Raw genomic sequence first — 20,547 nt, 5'->3', positions numbered from 1 at the left:
TATTACAAATCCTGGCCTGTTATTTTTTGAGAGGTTTCTCTGTGTAGACTCCTGGAACTGATTTATCAGATCAGGCTGACCTTGAACTCACAGAGATCTGCCTCCCAAGTGCTAGGATTAAAGGTGTGCACCACCACACCCAGCCAAAAACAACAACAAAAGAAGACAAGATGGTTAAAAGCTCAAGCTTGAGCTAGGCTGGTTTCAAATGTTGTTATTTTTAAATTTTTATTTATATTTATTTATTTATTTTGGTTTTTCAAGACAGGGTTTGGTTTCTCTGTATTGTTTTGGACCCTGTCCTGGAACTTGCTTGGTAGACCAGGCTGGCCTTGAACTCATGGAGATCTGCCTGGCTCTGCCTCCAGAGTGCTGGGATTAAAGGTGTGCCCTACCAACGCCCCGCAAATTTTTATTTTTAAATAGTGATTTTATTTGTATGAATGTTTTACCATACCTGGTGCCAAAGAGGCTAAAGGATAGCATGAGCAGATAGAATTGGAGTTACAGACAATTGTGAGCTGCCATGGGGGTGATGGGAGTTGAACCCAGGTCCTCTTGAAGAGCAGCCAGTGCTCTAACCAGTGAACCATCACGCCAATCTCCCTGCCTTAGCCTTCAGAATTCTGTGATCACAGACATGCGCCTGTACACTCGACTTTTAGGGTTGTTTCTTCCGTTATCCTAAAGTTTTCATGATTGATTTTTGCCTTTCCCTACAGCAACTGTTTTTTTGTTTTGTTTTGTTTTTTGTTTTTTTTTGGTAAACAGTGAATGTAAAATTGCTCCTTTAGTTAGAATGCATCAGTTGTTTTGGTGCAACATTCAATTTCCTTTGTTAATAGGCCTATCAGAGATCAAATCTACAGCATTTTCAGAAGCTACATAATTCGTAATGTACCATTTATTAGGACGGGACTGCGTTTAAATTCAGTACTCTCAGTTCCCGGGCAGCACTTCGCTTAGCACTCACGCGCTCAATAAATGCTTGCGCAAAGTATGAATGAACTAAAGAGCCGCCAGAGCCTCAGAAGGGGTCGGCCTGGGAGTTCCAAAGTTCGGGAGGGGACACGAGGGCGGGTAGTGGGCGTCACGTGACAGGGCGGAGCAAATCCCATGTGCTTCCCCAGCGCCAACGCGGCTCCGCCTTCTGCGCCGGTCACGTGGGGCGCCGGCTGCGCCTGCGGAGAAGCGGTGGCCGCCGAGCGGGATCTGTGCGGGGAGCCGGAAATGGTTGTGGACTACGTCTGTGCGGCTGCGTGGGGCTCGGCCGCGCGGACTGAAGGAGACTGAAGGTAAAGCCGCCATGTCCGGGCCCGACCCGGCCCCCCCACCCCTCCCCCCGCATCCGCCGCCATCCGGGCCGGGGCCCGCCACCCTGCGCCGCCGCCCCGGCGCCCCGGCCCCGCGCCCCCGCCCAGGCCCTACTCGCCAGGCCGATCCCCGGCCCACGTGTGCCGGGCCGGGCCCGAGTGGGGGTGGGGAGCAGGGCCCGGCCGTCCCGGGCGGGGAGGGCGCTGGGGCGGCGGCGCGACAGCCACCTCCGCTGAGCCGGGGCCGTGGCCCGGCGCAGGCTACGCGGCGCAGACCCGCCGCCCCCTCCCCCTGCGGGGCCCGGGCGGCCGCCGGGAAGTGACACGTTGTTCTTTGGCACTGGCCGCGTTGCGCAGGGCAGGGAGGCGGCGGCGGGCAGGGAGGAGCCCCCAGCCCCGCCCGGCGACCGACCCTCGCCTGCCCCGAACCGGCTCGGCGGCCATCGCCGCCAGCCCTGCTGGTAGGGCCGGGCTCGCGCCCTTCCTGGCTCGTGTTCCCGGGCGGTCTCAGGCCTCTCCGGCCCCGTGCGAGTGCCCCGCGGCAGATTCCGAACCCGGTGTCCCCGGGTGGGGGGGTGGGGACACCACGGCCGAAGCAGCCGGCTTCATTTGTGATCCGGGAGCCTGGTGCCAGCGAGACCTGGAATTTCCGGTCTGGTTGGTCTTGGGCCCCGTGGAGCCAGGTTGATACCCCTCACCTCCCAACCCCAGGCCTTCGGATGCCCAGAACCTGTAGGCCGCACTGTGGACTTATTCTTAATCGAGGGGGTGAGTGAGGGGGCTGTTTGAGCAGTCAAGGGTGGGGTCGGGGTATTGCGGTATGTTGGTGGGATCTAGTGGATCACTTAGGTTTCTGCATTCCCTTGGCACTTCCCTTGATACACGTTGGTCCTAGCTCTTGATAACTTACCCCCAGCCCATTTGCCATAATCTTGGGTCTTTTCCCTGTTCCGAGCTCTGTTTTTTCCAACAGGTGCTGGGGGGACCCTGATGTGGCACCAAATGAAATGAACAAAGCTCCTCAGCCCACAGGCCCCCCACCTGCCAGGTCCCCTGGACTCCCACAGGTAATCAGGGCGAAATGAGCAGGACTCTGGTGGGGTGGAGGTCATGCAGCTCTCAGTTTTCCCACCCCCATCTGTGTCGGGGCAAAGTGCAGCTGCCTGCTGCCAAATTGAGATAGGGCCTCTGGCTGTCCCCGGGGCTGTCACAGGGAGGGAACATGTGGGCCACTGAGGCTTTTGCTGCAGGTCTGTACCCCTTATTTCACCAGCTTGGGTTTCTGCCCCACCTAGGCTTCCCCTCTTGCTGAACTCTGGTCTCTCCCCTTCAGCCAGCGTTTCCCCCGGGGCAGACTGCACCGGTGGTGTTCAGCACGCCACAAGCGACACAAATGAACACGCCTTCTCAGCCCCGCCAGGTGAGGGGCTGTGGATAGATAGAGTAGGTCGCTGGGTGGGAGCTGGGAAAATCTGCTGATGTGGGGCTAGTATGGAAAACTATGGAGGCTGTGTACTTGCCCCCAATTCCTGACAAGTTGCGCTGTGTTGGTTATGGAGGCTCACCCTTTGTGAAGTTTTTAGTCTATGAGAGTGGCATTACTGGATCTTCATGCCTTTGACAATTGGGGACAGTGCTGTGGGTCTTGCTGCCAGCCCTGTTTCTCTTCCATTTCTCTTTGAACTGTGAAGAGATGAACATTCCAGCTGTGCTTTCATTTTTTTTTCTGTTCTCCAAGTTCTTCCCAAGTGGAAGGATTCTTTTCCTACCTACTCCACTCCCCTAAGCCCCCTCCATCACCTTGGGGATAATTGTCATCTTTCCTGTCCCCATGTGCTCTCAGGGAGGATTCAGGTCTCTGCAGGTAATACCCCTTTCCTAACCTTAAGCCACCTCTTGATGACTCCCCATCCTCACCCTAGTCCATACCTAGACACAGATGGGATATTCAGGGTGGGGCCCTGTTTGCTGTTTAGGTCTTCAGTTTGAGTCCAAATACTGCATGTTAGAGGTTAACTGTTGAAGAACAAGTGTCCCAGAACTAGAAGATTGTTGCATGTGGCAGTTAGTCAGTATTTGAGGTGGAATAGTGCATGCTGGGGTGTATGTTGCCCTCAAGGGCCTTACTTAAGCATGATGCATCTTGGTGTTAGGAAGACTCTGGAGGAATCCTCTAGAGGTGGCAGTATGCATGGTGGTGAGAGAGTACAGGATACAAAGTATTCATCTAAGTTTGGAGGCAAGTGTTAGCCATCAGTTCATCATGTGGGTTTTGGAAGGATTGGTCTCCCTGCTCTGAGGCCTACGGTACTCTGAGGTTGTATATACATTGTGGAGTGCTGATTTGGCTGCTCACTCCCTCCCCTTCTTGACCCCAACTGCTTTCCTCCTTCTTAATAGCACTTCTACCCTAGCCGGGCCCAGCCCCCGAGCAGTGCAGCCTCCCGAGTGCAGAGTGCAGCCCCTGCCCGTCCTGGCCCAGCTACCCATGTCTACCCTGCTGGATCCCAAGTAATGATGATCCCTTCCCAGATCTCCTATTCAGCCTCCCAAGGAGCCTACTATATCCCTGGACAGGTGAGGCTGGGGGCTGGAAGCCAGACTACGTTGTACTTAATCCTCTACCTCTCCTACTTGGTTTTCTAGATCTTATTTCTCTTACCCCCTTACCCCGGTGGGACTTCTAGTCATTGCCCAGGCTTGCCTTACCCTGCTTTCATAATCTGATGTATTTGCAGCTTTCTTCATCTTCTTTTCCCTCCTCTCTCCCCAACCCCCATCAGGGGCGTTCTACATATGTTGTCCCAACACAGCAGTACCCTGTGCAGCCAGGAGCCCCAGGCTTCTATCCGGGTGCAAGCCCTACAGAGTTTGGGACCTACGGTAAGCAGGGGAAGGAGTTGGTGGTGGGAGTACGTCCTACGGAACACTTACGTGGTCTGCTTTCTAAGACCTTCCTAGGCATGCTTTTGGTTTTTAAAATGATAGGATTAATAGATAAGGATTAGCATCTACAATGCAACTCCTGTTGGTAAGGGAAGCTTTGATCCTTTGCCAAGAGAGTTGGAATCTTTTCCCATTTCAAGAAAACAGGATCAGGCTAAGAGTGGTGGTACACGCCTTTAATCCCAGCACTCAGAAGGCAGAGGCAGGCGGATCTCTGTTAAGTTTTAAGCCAGCCTGTTCTACATAGTGAGTTCCAGGGCAGCCAGAGCTATGTATTAAGTCCCTGTCTTGAAAATAAAGCCAGGACCAGGGCCTTCAAGATGGCTCTGTGGTTAAAGGCATTTGCCCCCAGCTTAATGACATTGATCACTGTTCGGTCATTGGGACATGGGTGGGTTGAAGGGGAGAACTAACTCCTCAAAGTTTCCTCTCACCTCTACTCATAAGCCACGGCACTCAGGCATGCTTATGCATAAACTGATCTCTCAAAAAAGAAAGCTGAGCTGGGCGGTGGTGGCGCACGCCTTTAATCCCAGTACTCGGGAGGCAGAGGCAGGCGGAGCTCTGATTTGGAGACCAGCCTGGTCCTATAAGAGCTAGTTCCAGGACAGCCTCCAAAACAATACAGAGAAACCCTGTCTCGAAAAACCAAAAAAGGAAGAAAAAAAAAGGAAAGAGCTGGAGATACAGAGCTCAGTGGTTTGCAGGTTCTGTGCAGGACCCATGCCAGTCACCTGACACCTGGAGGAGCCAATGTCTCGTTGGGTACCTGTAGGCATATTCATACCCCACAGAGACACATAATTAAGAATAAACTGAAAGAAATACAGGTTCCGATTTGAAAGCCAAGTAGTTCTGGCTTGGCCTGGAACTTGCTCTATAAACCAGGCCAAGACTTGCAATGATCCCCCTGCCTCTGACTGTTGGAGTTACAAATGTGTGTCACCATGCTAGCTTACAGCAGGATCTAGAATTTCCCATTAGGGAGATGTTAAGTATGTTCATCTAATACATTTATAGTTTTTTTATATATGTGTAAGTGTGACCTAAACAGATAATCACCATTGGTATTTTCCAAAGGAACAGGTGGGTCTTTAGGGATGAGTTATAAGGTCACCCCACTTTGGAAACAATGCTTTAGGGAATTCTTGTTTTTTCTTGAACCTAATGTTACTTTTTGTTACATTACCCCTTGCAAGGGTTGAATTAGGAGTTGGAGTCAGGTTGAGTAGAATGGTTCGAAAAACCTTTTTCATTCCCTGCTAGAAAGCTGATTTGTGTCTCAAGTTTAGAGTATACATGTGTGTTGCCGGGGTAGGGTACATTCATAAGAACACCTTGTGGGGTAAAACAGGTACCTTGTAGCAGAGAGAGGAAGGAGTTCCTACCTATAAGGTGTGTGTGTCTATGTGAGGAATTCTTGTAAATGCAGTTCAAACTGGTTCCCCTGCTTTGACAGACACCTAATTCCCTTGGGAGGCGGGCAGGGCAGGGCAGGGGGCCGGCTATGTGATGAGAGGTTCTGCAGTGGGAGGTGTTCAAGCAGACGTTAGTACATGTTTGGGTCCTGATGCTGTCACGAATCTTCCTTTCTGTCCTCCTTCTCTCAAGCTGGTGCCTATTATCCAGCCCAAGGTGTGCAGCAGTTTCCTGCTAGTGTGGCTCCTGCCCCAGTTCTGATGAACCAACCACCCCAGATTGCTCCTAAGAGGGAGCGGAAAACCGTGAGTAGCAGCATGGGGTTCTGGAATACCCTGGGGAGGGAAACTCATGGTCTGGTATCGCTGGGATGTCGTGCCTGTGAGTGCAGAATGTCATAGACCTTCACTTGAGTTTAAGCAGAGATTGGGTGTGTGGAGTACAAAGATTCCTTGTTAAGGTGATTGTGGTGTATGTAGAAGGAACTCATGTGACTAAAGTGAGCAGCAGGGAAATTCCCAAGAGTTTTGGGCTCTAGTAGGTTCATAAGACCTGTGATCGGTTCGGGGTTGCTGGTGGTTAGCTTTGGAAATGGTTTGTTTTGTGCTCCTCACCCCCTAGTCCTGGAAGCTTTGGAGGCCTACGCCTCTGCTCAGTCCTCAAGCCCTGGGCATGATGCCCAGAATAGGGTGCCAGGGCTGGGGAAGCCGCTGAGTCACCCTGGCTCCACCCACTGCATCTGAGCCCTACCCCTAGAGATCAGGCCGACCAGCCACAAGTGAGCTAGCTGGATGCTAGCTGGGGGTCTTGAGCCCCAGGGTGTACAGCCATTGACTTAGGGATTGCTGGTGGGTAGAGGGGAGGGAGGGAGGGGCATTGTGATGTACAGGGCTGCTCTGTGAGGTCAAGAGTCTTAGGGGTGGGGGCTAGGGCAGCGACTACAAGAGCAGCCGGATGGGTTGACAGTAGAACTCATGGGGTTTCTGGCACCCACCCACCTGCTTCCCAGTAGGGGTGGGAGGTTGGCCCAGAGTCTTAGGAGTGGGACAGGGTGGAGAGGTGGGCTCCTTCTGCTTCCCACTCATCCTGTAGCTTTTTTTCCCCAGATCCGAATCCGAGACCCAAACCAAGGAGGGAAGGATATCACAGAAGAGATCATGTCTGGGGCTCGCACTGCCTCTACACCCACTCCTCCCCAGGTACTGTCAACTCTGAGTGATGCCTTGGCCTGGACAGCTATTCTGCCCTGGGTTCCCAAGTCACCTGATCTTACCACCCTAAGGGCTTATTTCCCTGGTTTCCTGGATTTCTAGGAAATCAGAGCTAAAGTAGAAATGACTAGTAAAGAAGGGTGTGGAGCTCTTGAGTGTAGACTTATAACGCTGCTTTGTGTCCTGCAGTCGGGAGGCGGTCTGGAGCCTCAGCCTAATGGGGAGTCGCCTCAGGTTGCTGTCATTATCCGGCCAGGTAAGGAAGGCAGTGGCACAGCTTTATGGGGAGGTGAAGTATGAGTTTTACTTGAAGGGGGTGGAGTGGTGTGAGCTGAGGACCAGAGAAGAATAACTTAGGTTTCATGTGGTGGCCTTGAAGGTAGACTGTTTTGGAAGAGAAGGGAGCAGCCTTAGTGGGAGACGCCTGGGGTGTGGTGTGAATGTTAATTAGAAGTAACCTGGCTGGGAGGGAGAAGAGCAACAGTGAAGGAAGGACTTGCCGACTGAGTTCTGTTCTTCTCATACAGATGACCGGTCACAGGGAGCAGCCATTGGGGGGCGACCAGGACTTTCTGGCCCAGAGCACAGCCCTGGCACAGAATCTCAGCCTTCATCGCCTTCTCCAACCCCATCACCACCCCCAATTTTGGAGCCGGGGTCTGAGTCTAATCTTGGAGTCCTCTCTCTTCCTGGGGACACTATGACAGCGGGGATGATACAAATGTCTGTAGAAGAGTCGACTCCCATCTCTTGTGAAACTGGAGAGCCGTATTGCCTGTCTCCAGAGCCCACTCTTGCTGAACCCATACTGGAAGTAGAAGTGACACTCAGCAAACCCATTCCAGAATCTGAGTTCTCTTCCAGTCCTCTCCAGGTTTCCACGGCCCTGGCGCCCCACAGGGCGGAAACTCATGAGCCCAATGGCATGGTCCCATCTGAGGATCTGGAACCAGAGGTGGAGTCGAGCATAGAGCCAGCTTCTCCTCCTCTTTCAGCTTGTGCTTCTGAGTCGCCTGTGCCCATTGCTCCAACTGCCCAACCTGAGGAACTGCTTAATGGAGCTCCCTCGCCACCACCAGTGGACTTAAGCCCAGTCAGTGAGCCAGAGGAACAGGCCAGGGAGGTTTCTTCCTCCACAGCACCGGCCACCATTCTTTGTGCCACTCCACCTGTGGCTCCTTCAGAGACTGCTCCTCCTCAGGAGGAAGAAACAGAGGAAGAAGAAGGCAGGGAAGCCGAGAGTGAGAAGGGGGCCGAGGACCTCCCCCTTGACAGCCCCCCTGTCCCAGCCCAACTGCCTCAGAATTTAGAGGTGGCCGCAGCCACCCAAGGTAAGCCGTAGCTAGACATTAATGACCTCCAGTTTGGCACCTCTTCTGTTTTGTTTTGAGACAGTGTATCTGTGTAGCTTGGTAGTCCAGGAACTTGCTACGCAGAACAGGCTGACCTCAAACTGGAGTTCTGCTTGCCTCTGCTTCCCAAGTGCTAGAATTAAGTCGTGTGCCACCTTTTTGTGCACAGCTCCCACAAATGAGCTTCCATTTTTGAACTTGTGATAGACCCTAAGAAGTAAGTTTTTTGAGACAAGGTCTTAGGTAACCTGGGCTGGCCTTGAACTCCTGATCCTTATCTGACCTTTATGTCTTCTGACTCCCAAGTTCTGAGATTATGGAAATGTGTCATGGTGCCTGATTTAATTGTATTTTAGAGCCTAAACTGGGGTGATGGGTAGAGGGAATGCTGTGGCTGGTTTTATTTTGTTTTTTTCTTCCATGTGTTAGGGATACTTCACACCTTGGTCCTCTTTTTCCTCCTCTTTTAGTGGCAGTATCTGTGCCAAAGAGGAGGCGGAAAATTAAAGAGCTAAATAAGAAGGAGGCTGTGGGTGACCTTCTGGATGCCTTCAAGGAGGTAAGGGAGCAAGAATTAGTTGAGGGGAGATGGCACCGTTTGGGGGAGTAGCCATGCAACTGAACCTGGGTGTTGTCTGTGATTGAAGGTGGCCCCGGAAGTACCAGAGGTAGAGAATCAGCCTCCCACAGGGAGCACCCCAAACCCAGAGTCAGAGGGCAGCACTGCGCCCCCACAGCCTGAGGAAGCAGATGAAACCTGGGATTCCAAGGAAGACAAAATTCACAATGCTGAGAACATCCAGCCTGGGGAACAGAAGTATGAATACAAGTCAGGTGTGTTTAAGGAAGAGTTGAATTGGTTGAGCGATACTTGTCTGTTTGTATGAGAGATGGGTGGCCCTATAGCAGGACATAGGCGTGTGACTGCACCCTGTCATGCAGATCAGTGGAAGCCTCTGAACCTTGAGGAGAAGAAGCGCTATGACAGGGAGTTCTTGCTGGGCTTTCAGTTTATCTTTGCCAGTATGCAGAAACCAGAAGGATTGCCCCATATCACCGATGTGGTCCTGGACAAGGTTGGTGTTGTGAAGGAGGTTGGTTTGACCTGGAAGTAAGGGTCTGAAGCCCTCAAAGAGAAGTCAGTACCCTAACCCGTTTCTGTGACATACAACTTCTGCAGGCCAATAAAACACCACTTCGGCAGCTGGATCCCTCCAGGCTTCCTGGCATAAACTGTGGCCCAGATTTCACTCCATCATTTGCCAACCTTGGCCGACCAACCATCAACAGCCGTGGGCCCCCAAGGGGTGGGCCAGGTGGGGAGCTGCCCCGAGGGCCGGTGAGTGGGGCTGGCTGAGGGGCAGATGGGTAATGTTGGGATCTTGTGTGTCTGTTTCTGCAAGAAGTCTGTCTTGTCTTGAGGCTGTGTGGTAATGGGGTCACACACTGTACTTGTTCTGTCTTCATTTGGCCTCATCCCTTGTCTAGCAGGCTGGCCTGGGACCCAGGCGCTCTCAGCAGGGCCCAAGAAAGGAAACGCGGAAGATCATTTCCTCAGTGATAATGACTGAAGACATAAAACTGAACAAAGCTGAAAAGGCTTGGAAACCCAGTAGCAAACGGACAGCTGCTGATAAGGATCGAGGGGAAGAGGATGCTGATGGAAGCAAAACCCAGGTACTGGCACATTCTTGCTCCTCAAGGTGTGCGTTCTGAGCCACTGTACTGTGTCCCCCATAACCCCAGGGTCTGAGCTCAGTCCTGTCTCAGCAGCCTGTGTTTATCTGGAGTGCTAAACTAGATCCTGTCTACTCTGCCTTCTGTCCCCACAGGACCTGTTCCGCAGGGTGCGCTCCATCCTGAACAAGCTGACACCCCAGATGTTCCAGCAGCTGATGAAGCAGGTGACACAACTGGCCATTGACACAGAGGAACGCCTCAAAGGAGTTATTGACCTCATCTTTGAGAAAGCTATTTCGGAGCCCAATTTCTCTGTGGCTTATGCCAACATGTGCCGTTGCCTCATGGCGGTCAGTTCCCACTGTTTATTAAGTCTTTCTTAAGGGTTTTTTTTTTCATGCTTTTATTAGCATTTTATTTTGTGTACCTGGGTGTATATGGTGCAGGTTTGTAGTCAGATCTTTTCTACCCATGTGTGAATTCTGGAGAGTAAGCTCAGATTGCCAAGCTTGCATGGCAGGCTTCTTCGCCCACCAAGCTGTCTGCTAGCCCAGTTGTCTAACCGTTAACTGTCTGCCTTCCTGCATCTTCCTGGGGATTCTGGAGTCCAGCTTTTCTTGACTCCACCTTGTCCTTTTAACTGCTAAGTGGGTGGTACAGTAGATGGACCTTCTGGGTCAGTGTGGTATTTGTTCTCTTTGGCCAACAGCTGAAAGTGCCCACTACAGAAAAGCCAACAGTGACTGTGAATTTTCGAAAACTGTTGTTAAATCGATGCCAGAAGGAATTTGAGAAAGACAAAGATGATGATGAAGTTTTTGAAAAAAAGCAAAAGGAGATGGATGAAGCTGCTACGGTGAGAAAGCTATTGCCGGTTCTGTACCCCACTGCGCAAGTCAGCTCCACCTCAGGAGGGCGGGGCAGTTAGTATTCAGGGCCTCCAGGACGCTCGTTGTCTTAGGACATGAATGGTTAAGGTTAGACTGGCTATCTAGAGAAAAGAGAAAAGGGGACTTTAGCCAAGTAACTGTTTAGCTTTTTTTTTTCTTGAGACAGAGTTTCTCTTTGAAACAGCCCTACTTGTCCTGGAACTAGGTCTGTAGACCAGGCTGGCCTCAAACTCACAGAGCTCCGCCTGCCTCTGCCTCTTGAGTGCTGGGATTAAAGGCGTGGCCACCACTGCTGGCTTAGCTTTATTAGCCTCTTTTTCTTTATTTTTTTGACTTTTTAAAATTTTTTATAGCTTTATTTTTGTATGTATGTCTTGTCAGCATGTATGTATACACAGTGTGGTGTCTGGTGCCAGAGGAGGCCAGAAGGTGGGGATTGGAACTGGAGTTACAGATGGTGTGAGCTACCACGTGGGTGTTGGGAACTGAATTCAGGTCTTCTGCAAGAACAGCAAGTGTCCTTAACTACTGACCCATCTCTCTGATCCTCTGGTTATGTTTTTGAAACAATTCTTGTCCTTTGACTGACAGGCAGAAGAACGGGGACGCCTGAAAGAAGAGCTAGAAGAGGCCCGGGACATAGCTCGACGGCGCTCTTTAGGGAATATCAAGTTCATTGGAGAGTTATTCAAGCTGAAGATGTTAACAGAAGCAATAATGCATGACTGTGTGGTCAAGCTACTTAAAAACCATGATGAAGAGTCCCTGGAGTGCCTCTGTCGCCTCCTCACCACTATTGGCAAAGACCTGGACTTTGCAAAAGCCAAGGTAGAGGTCCTGGGATGTGGGGAATGGGGGAAGCATGTGGGCCTCCTGTTTGCTGACAACATACAGGCTTGGGGGCCTGGGCTGCTTAGCCCATGTCAGAGTTGAGGTATGAGGTGATTGACCTGGCCCTTTGCTTCCTAGCCTCGAATGGATCAGTATTTCAACCAAATGGAGAAAATCATTAAAGAAAAGAAGACCTCATCTCGAATCCGTTTCATGTTGCAGGATGTACTGGATCTGCGGCAGGTGTGTCTCTTCCCACACTGCATCTGCTCCAGTTCGGACACTGCCAACACCAAAATAACTGCTGTCTTCATTTTGTTCCCAAAGAGCAATTGGGTGCCTCGCCGAGGGGATCAGGGTCCCAAGACCATTGATCAGATCCACAAGGAGGCTGAGATGGAAGAGCACCGAGAACACATCAAAGTGCAGCAGCTCATGGCCAAGGGCAGCGACAAGCGTCGGGGTGGCCCTCCAGGCCCGCCCATCAGTGAGTTTGAGGCTAGGGCTAAGGAGGAGCGAAGCTCCTGGCGGGTATGGGGGTGCCCAGCTCTCCACTGATGACTTCTGTTAGTGCCACGTGTCTGGGCCACTGAGACCACATGATGGGACTGAGGATCTGAGGAAGAGAGGCTGAGGTGGCCCAAGGAGGGCTTGTCAGGACCTGTCATTCTAACATGTCCCCCCACTGCCCCCTTTTTTGTCTCAGGCCGTGGCCTTCCACTTGTGGATGACGGTGGCTGGAATACTGTCCCCATTAGCAAAGGCAGCCGCCCCATTGACACCTCACGGCTCACCAAGATCACCAAGGTAGGCTGTATTCTGAGGTGAGGTGGAGGGCGAAAAGGGATGAACCATACACACGGGTCCCCATAGTAGGGTGTGACAGCTGTACTTACTTCTTAGACTATTCCTCTAGAGACTACTTAGAGGAGGGGCTCCAGCTGCGGGGTGTGTTCACATTGCTCTTAGTAAACTGACAAGAGCACCAAAATCAAGCCAAGAACAGTTTTTACACCTTTTAGGTGATTGAAAAAATATAGGAGAAATACTTTATGGTGTATACAGTATGTAGAATTTGAATTCAACTGTCTTTGAATTAACTAATGGTATATAACAACAGTTATTCCTTTGTATATTATACTATTTCTCACATTGTATTGGCAGAATGAGTAGTAGCCATAGGGTGTGGGTTGTAAAACCCTAAACTATTTACTGTCCAACTATATGGTAAAATATAGTAAAAGCTTGCTTCATGCCTCTCCCCCAGCTGAACCCTTCATTACCAATGTATGTATGTGTGGTGGTGTTGGCTAAGGGCTTAAGCTAGGTCAGAAGTGTGAGTCGACTTTATTATTCCTTCTGCAGCCTGGTTCCATCGATTCCAACAACCAGCTCTTTGCACCAGGAGGGCGACTGAGTTGGGGCAAGGGCAGCAGTGGGGGCTCAGGAGCTAAGCCCTCAGACACAGGTATGGAGGCCACCGTAGGAAACTGGGTGGTGCTATCGTCAGCTCCCTTTCTTCCATGGGAAACACAGAATAAGTAATTAGGGGTGAGTACAGGAGGCATATATATGATGCCAGAAGTGAACTACTTCCTGTCAACATTGCGACGAAGACTCGTAAAGGACGGAGAGGGTGCATAAAGTAGGAGAGTGAACGAGGCAGGGTGGTGCACTCTTGTAACCTAGCTCTTGGAAGGTGGGAGTGGCTTAATGCAGTTTTCTGTCTCCTTAGCATCAGACGCAACTCGTCCAGCCACTAGTACTTTGAACCGCTTTTCTGCTCTTCAACAAGCATTACCCACAGAGAACACAGATAGCAGGCGTGTTGTACAGAGGTGAGAGTTTTAGGGCGTGGGGTGGTTCTCATAGAATACTGTGGTTGGGTTTTGGTTGTCAAAGCATAGAGGTTTCTCAAATCTATATTGCTTCGACATGTCCTTGTTGCCAAGAATGAGACCTAGCAGCTACCCTGCATGTTGGATAGTCACATGAAAGTGCTTGAGCCAATACAGGTGACAAATGTCTTTCAGGAGTAGCTTAAGCCGGGAACGAGGTGAGAAAGCCGGGGACCGGGGAGACCGACTAGAGCGGAGTGAGCGGGGAGGTGACCGTGGGGACCGACTTGATCGTGCCAGAACACCAGCCACCAAGAGAAGTTTTAGCAAGGAAGTGGAGGAGCGGAGTAGAGAGCGGCCTTCCCAGCCTGAGGGCCTGCGCAAGGCAGCCAGCCTCACAGAAGAGCGTGGTCGGGATCCTGGTGAGGAGGAAGGGAAGGCCGGCAGAGGAAGGGGGCGAAGGCTACTGACTGGGACTGAGGATTTCCCAACTTACTTTGAGAGCTCTAGACTCTCTGTAAGATGAGTAACTGAAAAGTTCTCCTGTAGTGAAGCGGGAAGCCACTCTACCTCCGGTGAGCCCTCCAAAGGCCGCACTCTCTGAGGATGAGGTGGAGAAGAAATCTAAGGCCATCATTGAGGAATATCTCCATCTCAATGACATGAAGGTTGGCACTGGGACGGGACTAGTGATTGCTGCTAAGGGTAGGGAGGGGGAGCCATGCTGACGGGGGCCAGGCAATGATGGTTTTCTCTCTTGTATGCTTTGCCCTCCTCAGGAGGCAGTACAGTGTGTCCAGGAGCTGGCTTCACCCTCCTTGCTCTTCATCTTTGTGCGGCATGGCATTGAGTCCACGCTGGAGCGTAGCACCATTGCTCGTGAACATATGGGGCGACTGCTGCACCAGCTGCTCTGCGCAGGGCACCTCTCCACTGCCCAGTACTATCAAGGGTATGATTGATTTCTGTGGGCCTCCTATGTCCACATACCCACCAATTCCTTCTCTTTTGTGGGATTTCTGGAACTTTGCATTAAGTGTGTAGGCCAGCCATTCTAGTTAGCTTTGCGAGGGGTGAAGGTACCTTTACCTTTAGACTGTCTCATGTCTGGAAAATGTTTTTGTAGGGCCTCCACATTGGGTTCTTAGTCATGCTATATTTCCCCAGAAGGCAGGGTAATCTAGCCCATTTCCCTTAATGCCCTGATTTCTCCTTCCCTTTTCAGGCTGTATGAAACACTAGAATTAGCTGAGGACATGGAAATTGACATCCCTCATGTATGGCTTTACCTGGCAGAACTGATAACACCCATTCTCCAGGAAGATGGGGTGCCCATGGGAGAGCTCTTCAGGTAACCCTCCCTCCCTTTGTGGATGCAAGAGAGATAATGGTGTGAGACAAGTTGAATGCCTGTGTTTGGAGAGCGATGGGGTCATCAGGATTGATGGTTTCTCTTACAGGGAAATTACGAAGCCTTTGAGACCCATGGGCAAAGCTACTTCTTTGTTGCTGGAGATCCTGGGTCTCTTATGCAAGAGCATGGTGAGTTTGGCCTTCCAGAGGGTGGGCTGCCTCTGGAGACCATGGCATTCTTGATAGCCTTTGGTACTTGAGAAGAAAATTTTTAAGTAGGTAGTTTCTGTCATGAATTCTGCCTGGGCAGAAGGAAGATTGGCAAAGAGACCGTAGACCTGTGGTTAATTCATTTATTACTCATTTGATCAATGCTTCTTTGACCATTTCACTGAATATTGAGCATGTGGTGTTACAACAGTTAAACAGTGTAAACTCCAACTTGGTACAGAAAAAGCAAGAGGTGGCAGTTTCAACAACTTGGGTGAAGTGTGAAATAATAGGGAAGTGGTGTCTATGGAGTTGTGAAGTATTTATTTGACAGCCTTTACAATAGAGGACCTTTGAGGAGCGCCATAGCTGTCTTAATGGAAGTTATGGAAGTGACAAGAATGCCAAGCCTCCCGGGCGTTGGTGGTGCACGCCTTTAATCCCAGCACTCGGGAGGCAGAGGCAGGCGGATCTCTGTGAGTTTGAGGCCAGCCTGGTCTACAAAGTGAGTTCCAGGACAGCCTCAAGCAATACAGAGAAACCCTGTCTCAAAAAAAAGAATACAAAGCCTCGAGACAGGCAAGTCAGAAGTGGTGACCATGGTATAAAAAGTAAGGATGTGTAGTTTGAAGAGTTTGGGTATCTAGAACTTGGAGAAATAAAACAAGATTGAAGGGGGGACTCAATGGGATTTTTTTTGTGTGTGAGGGTGTGGGGTGTTACTGCTACTAAGATTTTTCTGAACTCAGGAAACCAATAGGCATATCTGTTCATTCTTTGAGAAAAAAAAGTCTGTGTGGCTGGACAGTGGTGGTGCACCCCTTTAATTCTACCACTCCAAGATAGAGGCAGGGGGATCTCTGTGAGCTCGAGACCAGCCTGGTCTACAAGAACTCGTTCCAGGACAGCCTCCAAAGCCACAGAGAAACCCTGTCTCAAAAAAACAAAACAAAACAAAAAGAAGGTCTGTGTGTATCCACTGACTGTCCTGGTGCGCCACCACAGCTTGGTGGCTATTTTTTAAAGCAAACATTCATTTACTTGGGGATAATAAAAAAGCTCAGTGGTTAAGAGGAAAACAATACATTAAAAAAATAAATTAGTTTTCTTTCTATTTTGTGTGTATGAAGTTTTTAAATGTGTGTGTGCATGATCATGTGCCTGCAGAGTTCAGAAGAATGTCAAATTCCTAGAACTGGCCATATGATCTAGTGATTTCTTAAGTCCTACAAATGCTAATTGATTTTTTTTTTTTTTTCCTAGAGGCTTTTCCCTCTCCTAATGTCACACACTTGGGATGTTTGGTTTAGTCATGGAAGGGTGGTACCTGTTTGGTATCTATGTGGAATACTTAGATGACTGTTGAACTATTGAGTCCTAAGAGTTAGAGGCCATCGATAGGTAGAGATCAATGCTGAGGTGCTGAATTGGTCTTTTGTTTTCCAGGGTCCCAAAAAGGTGGGAATGCTGTGGCGAGAGGCTGGGCTGAGCTGGAGGGAATTTCTAGCAGAAGGCCAAGACGTTAGCACATTTGTGGCTGAACAGGTTTGAGACTGGAGTTTAGTTATTATTCGGGGCTAGCTCATCTCCTCTTTCCCTCATCTTTTACACTAGTCTTGACCTTGGCTGTCGGTTATTTGCTTGTAGAAGGTGGAATATACCTTGGGAGAAGAGTCTGAGGCTCCTGGCCAGAGGGCACTTGCCTTTGAGGAGCTGCGAAGGCAGCTGGAGAAGCTGCTGAAGGAGGACAGCAGTAACCAGCGGGTGTTTGACTGGATAGAGGTATGTTTCTCCTGGGGAGTTGGCGAAGGATAGAGGTATGATTTGGGAGGTGACAGGAGTGGGTACTCAGGAGTCATAATTTAGAGCTTAACAAGCCTTTGTTTTTCTGCACAGGCCAACCTGAATGAGCAGCAGATAGCATCCAATACATTAGTTCGAGCCCTCATGACAACTGTCTGTTATTCTGCAATTATCTGTAAGGAGTCAGGGAGATGGTGGGGCAAGGGTGGGCCAGGCAGACAAATGGAAGGAGAGGGGTTTTGGCATTCTGGAGCTAAGCCAGGTGAAGTCTATATCATTCCATTTATCCTTGTCTTTTTCCTTGTAGTTGAGACTCCTCTCCGAGTGGATGTTGGAGTGTTGAAAGTGCGAGCGAGACTGCTACAGAAATACTTGTGTGATGAGCAGAAGGAGCTACAAGCTCTCTACGCCCTCCAGGCCCTTGTAGTGACCTTAGAACAGCCTGCCAGTAAGAGCCAGGCTGTAGGGATGGGTGGGGCAGAGGGACTGCCAGATAGAAGAGGGTGGTCATGGAAAGTACTCAACCCAGGAAAGGTGGGTAAAGAACAAAATGCCCTGAACAGTAGTATCTTTCAGACATGATGTGCCCACTGTGTCTGGCACAGTGCTAAAAAATGTTTGGCTTGCCGGGCGGTGGTGGCGCACGCCTTTAATCCCAGCACTCGGGAGGCAGAGGCAGGTGGATCTCTGTGAGTTTGAGGCCAGCCTGGTCTACAAAGTGAGTTCCAGGACAGCATCCAAAGCCACAGAAAAACCAAGAAGAAAAAAAAAATGTTTGGCTTACCTTGCCTTCTTATCTCATTGCCATTATGGGTTTGTATCATTTTTCCACACTGTAAGAGTTTTACAAATTGAGCACATGGCTTTGTCCAAGTGTTAAGACTTGAGTTTTACAAATTGAGCACATGGCTTTGTTCAAGTGTTAGTTAGGTAGCTGTAGTAAGGAAGTAGACCACAGTTGTGTGCTGGCCTGGAGTCAGGGTCCGTGGGAGTGTTGGAAGATTAGTCTGAGAGATGGCAGGGAAGAATTAGTTGACTGACAGATGGAGCAGGCAGGCCCTGAGTTGCAATGAAGAAATGGAAAGAGCTGTGGAAGGAAGAGTGTGGTAGTCGTGGGGGTGGTGCAGGTACTTCCAGGCCATGTAAGTAGTGGCAGGGCTTTGTTTGGGGTGGAATAAGACTTGTGGAATTGTAAGCAAAGAATTTGAGCTGAGAATGGTGCCTCACCCCATGATCCTCGCTGGCACTAGAGGCCCACCTACACTGATTAGGCCTTGTTTCATCTAACCCCCAACTGGTCATGGTAGGCACGAAGGTGGGTCTCTTGAGTTCAAGACAGCCAGGGCTACATACATCAAAACACCAAAGCAGCACTTGAAGCATAAGTTCCTTTAAAAGATTGTCAGTTAGCTGTTTCCTTGGGTTTTACAGTAGGAGAGACTGAGGCTTCTTGCTTCAAAAGGTCCTGCCTGCTGGAACTCACTTTCTCCAACATGCTTTCACAACAGGATAATGGGATTGCCTCCAGAGGAATACAACACTAGGGGAGTAGAGACACAGATAGGGCAGGGCCCTATGAACAAAAGAAAGAATTTGATGTAGGGAAGTGCTTGAAAATGCTGGATGCTACAGAGTTTGGTAGGAGCCTACCTAAAAATTAAAGACTGGATTTAAACATTGAGGTTTTAGCAAAGTACAGTATTTGATAGTGTAGGGGTCAAGTTCTGAAGTGGAAAGGACAGATAGTTGGCTGGGACAAGAAAATGGAAAAATCCTGTTTGTCTTTCGGCTTTTGTGTTTAAATTAGACACGTGTGGGGTTAAATGAGTAGGGCAGTGCAAATGAGCAATTGTATAGGGTCCTCAATGTGCATGGGTTTTCTAGCACAGATGTGGGATAAGTGAAGGATTAGCTGTGCCCACAGACAGGTGGAATGCCCAGAGGAATGTCTTGGCCTGAGAGTCTCATGATTAGTGAGCCATTATTGATTTCACCACAGAACTGGGCTCAAGTCCCTTGTGCTTCATTCACTTGCTGTAGTTTGTACAGAATGGGGTATGCAGTGTTCCGTGTTGACTAGAGACAAGGGTCAGAGACATGTGCCTGAGGAACTCTGGCAAAGAGTGTAGCACTCTAGAAGCCAGAAGAGGGTTCAAGTGTTTGTCAGGATCTGTGCCTGTTGCCTCCACTGCTGGACTCAGGGTTGAACTCAGATGTCTGGTTTCCAACTATTTTCTGAGATGCCATTTTTAAGTAGTCTGGGCTGGCCTCAAACTAGTTACATAGTTTAGGCACTTGCTTTCCATTTGAACCTCTTGCTTCTATATTCCAAGATTTTTGAACCACCATGCCTGACATTGTTCATTTCATCTCTCTCCTTTGACTCTACATGTGATGTTGCTCTTCTTATCTCTTGAGACATAGTCTCACTGTATAGAAGTAGCTGCCTCTGCCTCCTGAGTGCTGGGATTAAAGACACCACACCTGGTCTCATTTTTTTCCCTTTTCAGATAGTTTTGCCAAATAACCAGAATATTTTATCCTCGTCTGTCTGCCTCAGCTTCCTAAACATTTGGGGTTATATGCCTGTTTCTGAGGATTGCTAATGGCCAAGTAGCACATTCTTAGGCTGGTAGTCTATGTCATGAGATTAGCATTCTGTCAGGGGCCTGGCCACTCAATACCGGGATGGTAGGGCAGGGCATAGTTTTACAGTGTCTCTTTGGGAGGGACCTCTGGGTACAGACTGGTCACCTAATTGATGTCTCTGTGGCTTGCAGACCTGCTTCGGATGTTCTTTGATGCTCTGTATGATGAGGATGTGGTAAAGGAAGACGCTTTCTACAGCTGGGAAAGCAGCAAGGATCCTGCTGAGCAGCAGGGCAAGGGTGTGGCCCTTAAATCTGTCACAGCCTTCTTCAATTGGCTTCGAGAGGCTGAGGAGGAGGAGTCTGATCACAACTGATGGCGGGTGGGGCCGGGGACTTGGAGCCATGGACACGTGGATGGCCCAGCCAGCCAGCTGCCTGGACTGCAGGGGGGCGACGGTGGCAGTGGCGGCAGTGGCAGTGGGTGCCTGTAGTGCGATGTGTCTGAGCTAATAAAGTGGCTGATGAGGCAGGATGGTTTGGGGCTGCCTGGGGCCCCCCTCCAGGATGCTGCCAAGTGTCCCTCTCCTCCCCCCGGGGCACAGAGATATATATAAAGTCTTGAAATTTGGAGTGTCTTTGGGGGGAAGGGGCACTACCGCCTGCCTCTAGGGTCCTTTTTTATTTTCTGAAATCACTCTTGGGACTGCCGTCCTCGCTGCTGGGGGCATATGCCCCAGCCCCTGCACCACCCCTGCTGCTGCCTGGGCAGGGGGAAGGGGGGGGCACGGTGCCTGTAATTATTAAACATGAATTCAATTAAGTTTGTGGCCTCTTTACTGATGTGCTCCGTTGGAGGAGTGTAGATGGGTGGACATGTTCCTTTCCAGACTTGGCACTGTGTCTGTCAGTCTTGATACCTGCCTCTTTCCTAGTCACTTGATTTGGGGAGGGGGGACGTCCCAGGGAGTTGGATTTCTGGAGGGTTGGGCTTTCAGGTTTGACATGTGGGAGATTAGTGCTATAGAGCACTTTTGCCCCCACCGGATTGATCCAGGCCCTAGGTTTGAGGTCCTTATAGCTATAGGAGCTACAAAGGGGACGTCCTGTGTA

The 20,547-nt window shown here is 50.2% G+C and overlaps 1 protein-coding gene and 1 non-coding gene across 12 annotated transcripts; both read left to right on the top strand.

Moving 5' to 3' along the window:
- The first annotated feature begins 1,143 nt into the window (after positions 1–1,143).
- On the top strand, positions 1,144–20,257 carry Eif4g1 (eukaryotic translation initiation factor 4 gamma 1). Of its 11 annotated transcripts, none has more exons than XM_040750252.1 (34): positions 1,144–1,295; positions 2,025–2,081; positions 2,287–2,380; positions 2,647–2,733; positions 3,157–3,177; positions 3,714–3,890; positions 4,130–4,196; positions 5,871–5,983; positions 6,785–6,877; positions 7,079–7,145; positions 7,417–8,220; positions 8,712–8,800; positions 8,889–9,075; positions 9,184–9,317; positions 9,422–9,580; positions 9,730–9,918; positions 10,074–10,271; positions 10,631–10,777; positions 11,403–11,639; positions 11,781–11,885; positions 11,970–12,129; positions 12,349–12,449; positions 13,008–13,110; positions 13,378–13,480; positions 13,676–13,902; positions 14,030–14,148; positions 14,260–14,432; positions 14,706–14,831; positions 14,941–15,022; positions 16,490–16,588; positions 16,691–16,825; positions 16,940–17,021; positions 17,154–17,294; positions 19,627–20,257. In XM_040750252.1, exons 3-34 carry the CDS (start codon positions 2,321–2,323, stop codon positions 19,809–19,811), a joined length of 4,770 nt encoding a protein of 1,589 aa, XP_040606186.1. In that variant the 5' UTR covers positions 1,144–1,295; positions 2,025–2,081; positions 2,287–2,320; the 3' UTR covers positions 19,812–20,257.
- On the top strand, positions 12,192–12,266 carry LOC121142078. The gene has a single exon (XR_005879091.1). It is a non-coding gene; the product is annotated as a small nucleolar RNA SNORD66 (small nucleolar RNA).
- Positions 20,258–20,547: the final 290 nt, after the last annotated feature.

This window comes from Mesocricetus auratus, unplaced genomic scaffold, assembly GCF_017639785.1.
Source record: "Mesocricetus auratus isolate SY011 unplaced genomic scaffold, BCM_Maur_2.0 Super-Scaffold_100008, whole genome shotgun sequence".
In the NCBI taxonomy this organism is placed as follows: domain Eukaryota; kingdom Metazoa; phylum Chordata; class Mammalia; order Rodentia; family Cricetidae; genus Mesocricetus; species Mesocricetus auratus.
Note: the sequence above shows the minus strand (reverse complement) of the source record. Positions and strands in the feature narration are given on the sequence as shown.